At 27.8% G+C, this 9,524-nt stretch overlaps 1 protein-coding gene across 1 annotated transcript; it reads left to right on the plus strand.

Annotated features, from left to right (window-relative positions):
• Positions 1-3,333: 3,333 nt before the first annotated feature.
• Positions 3,334-6,910, plus strand: LOC137821897 (STAY-GREEN-like protein). Its single transcript, XM_068626691.1, has 5 exons — positions 3,334-3,683; positions 5,126-5,302; positions 5,431-5,589; positions 6,067-6,213; positions 6,578-6,910. The coding sequence occupies exons 1-5, from the start codon at positions 3,525-3,527 to the stop codon at positions 6,680-6,682; spliced, it is 747 nt and encodes a 248-aa protein (XP_068482792.1). The 5' UTR covers positions 3,334-3,524; the 3' UTR covers positions 6,683-6,910.
• Positions 6,911-9,524: the final 2,614 nt, after the last annotated feature.

Here is a 9,524-nt window from a genome sequence, read left to right on the forward strand (position 1 = left end):
TAGAAACATTATGATATACAGATCCGCACATATTTTTTAGAAAAAGACAATTGTTGAGAGCATACTAACATATAAAAGAGACCTAACATGTTATTTTTGTACACGGAGGGAGAGAGAGAAGGGTTTAGAAATAAAACATCTTTCCATAAAACCTTTCATTGGTGGAAATAATTCTCTAAACTTGCATAAATATGTGAACAGAAAATGACACTATTAATTATAAAAAGAAGACACCAATACTTTTAAATGGAAAACCCTATGAATAATATGAGAAGTAAAAGCACAACCTAATCGATTAATTCCCATTAAGATTAAATTTTCAATGAACCTATACAATCCTAATTTATCTTGGAGATCTACTTTTTACATGTCACACTGAAACACAATATCATACAATTTTATCAGTCATTTTTAAAATATATTACACTTTTTAACACATCACACTATAGCAGACATTATCTTAAAATTGGAATCCTTGTGGGAATGAGTACTACATAAAAATATGTGCTTAAATATTGTTAATTTCTTTTAATATATTCATTTTATCGTTGTTGCACTTAATTTTTTTTTTTATTTTAATACTGAAACATAAGATTTCACTCTTTTATAAAAACTCCTACATCTAAAAGATAATTTTTAAAAATTAAATTGTGTTGAAATCGTACATACAACTTCAATTATATTAAAATTATACTAAAATTGTACAACTTTAATTATATTTACAATATACCATTTGAGTGAGTATTTTTTTAGGAAAAAAACTATTTTTTAAATAAAAAAAATAATTTATAAAATATTTAGTTATGTTATTTTGATTAAATAATTATAAAAATTAGTAACAATAATAAAATCCTATATTTGAATAGCTAAACATAAACTGAAAATTCAGAAAATTTAATTGGAGTTTTTGGTTAAAGTCTTGAATTAATGTTCTTAATTTTAGCCTTAATTTTTAACTTTCCGATTAAAGTTTTCAATTTATTTTTAATGTTCCGAATTTAGGATTTTACTCCATTACTAATTTTCATATATCATTTTCAATTAAAATAAAACAACTATTTTTTTTTTAATTATTTTATCATTTAAAAAAAATAAGTTTTCTTTAAAAAAATATTAAACTGAAGTTGAAGTTGTATATTATAAATTGTAAATACGATTCCAGCTCAATTTCTGTATAATTAAACATGATATATATGATTTTAGCTCAATTTATTTTTTAAAAAATATTTTTTTATATAAGATTTTCTAATTAAAACTATATTTACCAAATACGATTTCTCCATAAATGAATTACTTTTGAATTAATTTACATTAAATTTGTATGTAGTATATACGAATTCTTTAAAATTTTAAAAAATCTTATAGTTGGTTAGTGATTTTTTTTAGATCTGATCGTAGTTCATATATACTATTTACCCCATTCTAGAATTAAAAACAAATCTGTACATTTGCAGAACTTTGAATTAAAATTACTCTAGTTTCGAAAATTTGCCGACATATGATGATGTTGTAGAAGCAAGTCAAGAATATTAACTTAGTTTAAATAACATTATTTCTTAACTGGTGTTACAGTATAATCAGGTATGAAATAAAAATGTATATACTATTTAGTTTTCAAAAGTATTTTTGCATATAAATAATATAATATTTTGAAAACATATAAAAATAGTTTTACATTAAGTATGAAAATAATTCTTTATTCATTTATTGGTTTTGTAATGTAATAATTTACTATTTGTATTCTATGTAATATAATCCTCAATACCAAAGCATTTTCAATAAAAGTAACTTACCTGATTTATTTTATAAATTGAAGATGTTGTAGCTCATATTTTACCACATCATTATTGATAAACATTTTATACTCCTATTTATGGAACAAACGTTAAACAACTTATAATATGTTTTTAATTTAGACTTGATTAATATTTGTAGTGTCATGAGTTAAGTTTGATATTACATTACATATGAACAGCACAAATCAAGGGAACTTAGATAGTCAACCTTAAAGAGATACTGAATAAAATCAATAATTAGACTAGATACAAGGAGAAGTGGAAGAGTGTAATATCTCTAATTTTTTACCCACATATAATAAAATAAAAGTAAAACAACCCATATCAAATTAACATATTAATATATAGAACTATCTCATAATTGCAGGTGATGGAGTTCAATAGTAAGCAGTCAAATAAACAAATATTTTTATTTAAATGTTTTGTTTTTAATACTTTGTGTATATATTAAAATCCTTATAAAGAAGGATATACTTTGAGATACAATATGAGATAATAGATAGTAGTAAATGTTTATATGTTAATTAGATATAGTATGTATAATATGTTATGAAATATGAGTAAAAATAGGGATGTTATAATATTGAAAGTAAGGATCAAAATAGTAAAATTTTATATAATAGTCAAAATAAATAAAAAATTGAGATAAAATTAATAAAAAAGTATTAGATGAATTAATATAGCATATTTAAGCCTATTTTTACTTATATATAATTTAAAATTAAGAATGTTAGTTGTTATTTATTTAATTTCTTTGTTTGTAAAATAAAATAATTACTAAATTTAAACATAGGGGATAGTTTTTAAAGTGATGACTTCCTACTAAATTATATATACAAAATTTTATATTATTAATATAAAATTATTTAATATCTCATTTATATAAAGTTAAATATAAATTATTTGATTATATTTTTATTCAATTTTAATAAAATTTTAGATGAATAATTACCATGATAAAAAACTATAATTTAACAGTTGGACAAACAAATTTTATATTTATATAAAATTATTAATGGTGTAACATTTAAAAAAATGATATTCGCGCAATTTGATTTCTTCTACATCTATTTCAGTCTTATATAATTTCATTATTTCAAAATTATTCTTGAGTTTAAATTTGTCAGTCTTAAAATTATTATGCTTTATATTTGCATTAGTTATGAAATTGCCTCATTAATGTATCAACAAGGTCATAGAACAACAAATTTCATATAAGAAATTAAATCTAAACTGCATTGTATCTTTTTTTATGATTTGTATTTGGCAGGAGTAAAAATAAGGGGAAGTTGAAGTGAAAGACCCCAAACAGATCTCATTTCGCTTCACACCAAACTGTTGACCCACGTAATGCCACGTCACTATATTATCCATAACATGTTATCCAGAATTTGAGCTCTTTGAGGGCGTGGCACAAAGTTCAGTTCCATTCTCAAATCATGCCCTGTGTTTATAATATATAATATATATATTGCAAGTTTCAATTTTTATTTTCTATAATTTATTAAAAACAAAGAAAAAAAATCGTGTGGAAGGAATGGAGTGATGGAGATTTTGGAGTGTGGGGTCTGAATCACAGTCCACATGAACGAACCAAACCAACAACACTAATTTTTCCACATCACTTTACTCTCTTTCTTTCTCCATCGCTCTTTTTCCTTAAGCCTTGAGAAGAAGACAATGGTGGCCTGTGAAAGATGAAGAGCAGCACTGTGTTAAGCATCTTCAATGGCATGTCATTGTGCTCAAAATGCCTTCTTATTTTCACCAACCAGAGAGTTCTTCACCAACAACCACATCATGTATAAACCATCATCCACAAGATGCAGACCCTTTCTCTTGTCCATCACCAATGCCTCACCATCCTACAACACCCTTGTTTCTGAGGTGCCCTTTTTTAGTTTCATGAGTCCTGCCAATGTCTTGCATTCACTGTTATCTGCCTGCATTTTGAATTTAATGGCTGGCATAAAGGGAAATTGTTGTTTTTTTGTTATGTATAAACTATATGGTTAATTTCACTAGTTTTTGTAGCTTTTTAAGGTTATCAATTTGCTTGTTTATTACTGCTATCTATTCCATTCTCTCATGGCAAAATGGGTATTTTTATTGTTTCTTTTTTTAGTCTCTTAGTGCTGTTTCAGCTTACCATCTGCCATTGAAATTTTAGAGGTTCATCCATCAATTGTTTGTTTCAAGAATATGGTCAAGGAAGTATGTAGTTCAGATTAGGCAGAAAATAATAGCATCTAAAGTTCAAGCTTTTGCATTCGTGACTCAGCCCCTTACCATAATAAACTGTCCTGTTTCCAAAAGGTGAAAGAAATTGCTTAATGGCACAATAACAACCCTGCTGGATCTTAAAGCTATCATGAATATATATAATAGTCACCTTAAGATTATGCACAAGGATTAATTATTAGATACTCTCAATTTTGGGAACTCTTGGTTCATTTGGCCACATTACCCTATCTCACGCCATTATGCTTTCATTCGACTTCTCGGTTATCTAAAAAAACAAAACTCAGATGCAAGTCCCTAAGTGTTTTTGGTATTGCTCTTCAATGAAAATTAGAGTTTCACCTCTGTAATCTATATTGATATTTAATGGAACCCTTTATCATACAAATTATTTAGATAAAACTGGCATTCCTATTAAAAACAAGACTGGAAATAAGTATTTAAGAAACTGCATCTAAGTTTTTTTCTTTTCAGAAACAAATAATTTGAAATAAACTGATACTCCAAAAGTGACAATTATTTTTAAAGAAGGCAGTATGCAAACCTGAGCTCAACTCCCAAGACCCAGCATTTTGTTTTTCCTTACTAATGATTAAGTAGGAAATTGAATTTCTTAGCCCAGATGCAAGAGAAAGTCCTCATTTCCTGAAATGGTTTATTTATTTGAATTTCTTATTACTCATATGTGAAATGTGTAGAAGGAATTATGCTTCCTGTATTTCAAGATATTGGCTGTTGCTATTGCATTCTGTGACTATTGGCTGTGTTACAGTCGTCACTGAATTATGGGTAAACATCTTCAATCTGTAATTCCAATTTACAAAATTTAGATTAATGGACAAAACCAATATGCTTCATGAGATAACTATTTGCAATTTGAGATCCATCCAAATGATTTCTCGTAATAGTCAATGATTATAATCAGAAATGAAGAGACCATCAAATACCTTCCTTCTCGTTGTTGAATTCAGTTTAAGCTTACAACTTTTGATATAGCTATACCAAAAGATTATTATTTGATTTGTTATCAGTTTCACTGATATTCCTGATAAGTTGTATAAGAGGGATCTATTATTATTCTTATTTAGGCTGTTAGGGTTTTGGTTCCGACAGCAAAATTTGAAGCTTCCAAATTGAAGGTTGTTCTATTGGAAGATCAGATAAGCAAATATGCAAGTATTCTTCCCAGAACCTACATTCTTTCCCATTGTGACTTTACAGCTAATCTGACTTTAGCAGTGTCCAATGTGATCCGCCTAGAACAGGTTTGGCTTCTATTCTCATTATTTCATGATTGGCTTGGAAACCTATGCCTGATTTGTGTTTTGAACAAGAACATTAGCTCCCTAGTTAATAGGTATTTTATGTATGGCATTCCTTCTGTGACTGGCAGTTGAGAGGGTGGTACGAGAAGGATGATGTTGTAGCTGAATGGAAGAAAGTGAAAAATGAAATGTGCCTACATGTTCATTGCTTTGTCAGTGGTCCCAATTCCTTCTCGAACCTGGCTGCTGAATTTAGATATCACATATTCTCCAAGGAAATGCCTCTGGTATGTTTGCATTTTACTTACAGATCACATCAAAACATAAAAATCTGAATTCTATGACTGATCTAAGTTTTATTCATGACAACCTCCTCAAAAACCTAGATACAAGTATTTTGTGTGTGGGTGAACAGTTGCTTGCCATTGCTAAAAAGTGTATGTTAAATCTCACAAAAGAATACTCACGATTAAATCATATGGAAAAAAGTGACAGGCTAAACTTCCACTTTTTAATCATGCATGTTTGTTTAACTAGTGTTCTATCTGCCATATGCTCAACTCGTTTCTTCAATTGAATATTGAGGAGGTTGTTTCCTGAAGATCATATTTACAACCTTGTATAAGTTCTCAGCTCTTTTTATGCCATGTTCTCGTATTATTATTATTTACAAGGATGAGTCTCTCATTTTTCTAAGGTGTAGTTTTGAGAGAAAAAAACTTATAGCCATATGCCTATGCCGAAATATGACTTGAGTATGGCAGGTTCTCAAAGCAATTCATTTTGGAGATTCTGCACTTTTCCATGAGCATCCCGAATTGCTGGATTCTATAGTTAGAGTATATTTTCACTCTAGCTCACAAAATTACAACAGAATGGAATGTTGGGGACCTCTCAAGGATGCAATGGAGGTATTGAAATGAACAATGGTTTTAGAATAGTAATTTTACTTCTTTGCTTATAAACTCTGCCATTTCGGTCTCTATACAGAAAACAAATTTGCAACCATCAAGATTGCATTAATAAAATTAATGAACATAATGTTCTAATAGAAATTTTGACTTTGTTTAGTATTTTGCAGTGGTATTTGTCACCAATGTCTCATAACATAACCATTCATGTTTTGAAAAGAAAAAACAGCAAGGATTCGAAAAGTAAAAATGAGTAACTGATATACTGCAACAAACATGTTTCACTTTTTTCTAGTCCTTTCATGCAAACACATTCATAACATTTAGGATATGTATTTTCTAATGATGTCTCTTGTTTCTTCAGGGAAAACAAGCAGAGAAGTTCCAAGGGTCAATAAGAAGAGATAGTCCTGAAAAGTGGCGGAGCCCAAAGTCCATATTCCAAGCTCTTTTTGCTTTTCTTCTTTGAACTATATCAAATCAATAACTTGAATTATTTGTCTTTATCCCATTCTTCCCACAGCTCAGAATTTCAGGTGGGCAAGACAAAAGCAAAATTCAGCTTGCAGGAATGAAACTAATCCCAAAACCAAACTATGCATCTTTGGGAAGACTCAAAACCAAAAGAAAAATGTGAAGTTACACAAAAAGCAGAATTCTTGTGCCACCAAGGCAATTAATTTGCTTTTCTGATTTATGTGACCACTTCCAATCTGCCAACTCAACTAACAACTGTCCAAAACATTATCTTCGTCATTAAATTTTAAAATTAAATAATGATACATGGATAATTTTCAAAAACATTAAATTTGTGTTTAGCAGAGATTAAAGAAATATGAATTGTTTGGTTTTAAGAGAAATAAGATGAAAAAAATGAGATTGTTTGGTTTGAAAAAATAAAATTGAAAGATTTTGTATTATAATTTTATCTGGATCCTGCGCTGATTTGAAAAATTCAATATTCATTTCTCATGAAATAAATTAGTGAAATTGGTATACTTTTTTATTTCAATTCTCTTTCTCTCATTTTCTTTGATAAATCATGGTGTCAAACTAAGTCTAAATAATTTTTTAAAAATATGAATAAATGGTATATACATAGCAAAAAAATTGAGTTACATTAACTATGTATGAGGTTTTTATAAAGATACACAAAATTTTATTTTGTAACATTTACGACAACAATGTATGCTAACGATAAGTTATAAATAAATTTACATTAAAATGCATAAAGATTGAACTTTTAAAATTAAAAAAAATATATATATCTATTATATCATGATTTGTGAATTTGACGACTGTATAAAAATCATAAGGTCTCTTTAATAATTTATCTCTCTCACACACACACTCAATTAGAAGCCAAAAGAAACTTTACTTTTCCTATTGAATTAACGCTTTCAATTTATAGAAAAAAAATCTTAGAATATTTAATATATAATAAATTATGTATTTAGTCACCCGATACTTTTATATATTTACTTATTTTTTGAAACGAATAATGGTTAATTTCAAAGGGTTTGAGGAATTTATAAATATAGGAATGAATAATAGTGTTACTTTAGCAAGTTATCCAAAAAGTTATTGAAATAAAATCAGAAAATAGTTTATAGATAACTTACACTCTTTTTAATATAAAATATAAACAAAAATAAACTAACTAGTGCTGACTAAAACTGTTTTTTAACATCATTTAATTTTATTATTTTTATTTATAAATTTTTTTACACAAATAATCGAAATTTATTTTAATGTCGTTCATTGGAACTTTATATCAAAGAATAGAAAAATCATTAAAAACAGAATTTTAATTAAAGAGTATTAAGAGATGAAGATATTCTATTGAAGCATAGAGTGGTGGTGACCGTACATTATTGTTATGTGATTGCATAAAATAAAAGCTTGTACGAAAATAGTTGGTCTTGCATGAACCTTGCTATTATCGGAAGTTTATAGCCATTACGAACCACGAAGGTTCCTACTCTAACTTTATAGTTTATACAGCACATATTATGTTCATATATATATATGCAAGTATCACTTACTTCATACAAACTCAGTCTCAGTCTCTCATAAGATAAACCAGAGGTTATCATCTCCTTCTTTGTGGTAAAGAAAGATGGAATGGGTGCATGGAAGTAGGCAAGCATCACAGAAGAGCAGAAGAAAAGAGTCATTCCCTAGAAGGAGAAGTAGCATCAAGAGAAAAATATTCATCTTCATGTATGCAAGGATAAAGCAACGCATTCTTGCTTATCTGGTTGCCTCAACATAGCAGCAAACCATTCTCCTTGTTTCTGAATTTTAAAAACGAATAATACTACGTATGTATCATATCATCATCCACTACAAATTATGCATGTATCCACAAACTGGACACTACCACTTGTCTCTCATCCAACATGTAATATTTTGAATAAATAAATGTTATTTCTCCTTTTTCATGCATTTCAAATCTCAGAGTAGAAGTCTCGTTTAATATTATTTCACTTGTCTGCTGCCGGAAAATATGGTAATTATGTTTGTTTCACTTTTTATTATGATGGTAGCCACCTTAGCTCTGATATCATATTACGAAGTACATTTAAGTCTAACTCAATCCCATTAAACTGGTTCATTAGATGAAGTTTGCACACACTTATATACAATGAAATACTCTAGTCGATATGCAATTTCTAACACTTTTTAATTTATTTTCTTCTACTATAAATAAATTGGGTTGAATTTGTTTTAACTTTGTCTTGAGTTACACTCAGATTCTAAATTTTATTTCCAAATCGTCGAAATCAACATATAGTATATTGAATTTTGAGGTTTCTGCCATGTTCGGTAAGTTTTTATAAGTTTAGACAAATTTTGTAATAAAACTCATGCATATTTATTTTTTTCTTAAATTTTTGGAATTGAACTTATCAACCTAATTAGAATTCACAATTCGACTCGTTTATTGTCTAAATATGCTCTAAACATGTACAAAGAAGTCATTTTGCTTAATTTTCAATTTTAATTTATTCTCATTTTAATTTTCATTTTGCCTTTTTCTCTTTCTTTTTGAACCTCATTTTGTGTTCTAATTCTTAAATTCCTGGAATAAATATCAAATTTAATTTATTCTCATTTTAATTTTCATTTTGCCTTTTTCTCTTTCTTTTTTAACCTCATTTTGTGTTCTAATTCTTAAATTCCTGGAATAAATATCAAAACAAGTATAATTGAGTTTATGCAAATCGTTAAGAGTTTGTAATTTTCTTCTCTAAATTTGATTTTGGACTGCGATTCAGATTTTAAATATAAAATTAGAAATCGGTAAC

The sequence above is a fragment of the Phaseolus vulgaris genome, chromosome 9, assembly GCF_051622355.1.
Source record: "Phaseolus vulgaris cultivar YP4 chromosome 9, ASM5162235v1, whole genome shotgun sequence".
Classification (NCBI taxonomy): domain Eukaryota; kingdom Viridiplantae; phylum Streptophyta; class Magnoliopsida; order Fabales; family Fabaceae; genus Phaseolus; species Phaseolus vulgaris.

Coding starts and splice junctions, on each gene's coding strand:
- LOC137821897 (XM_068626691.1), top strand. CDS start 3,525: ATGGCATGTCATTGTGCTCAAAATGCCTTCTTATTTTCACCAACCAGA. Junction 3,684..5,125: donor ACAACACCCTTGTTTCTGAG/GTGCCCTTTTTT, acceptor ATTCTTATTTAG/GCTGTTAGGGTTTTGGTTCC. Junction 5,590..6,066: donor TCTCCAAGGAAATGCCTCTG/GTATGTTTGCAT, acceptor TGAGTATGGCAG/GTTCTCAAAGCAATTCATTT.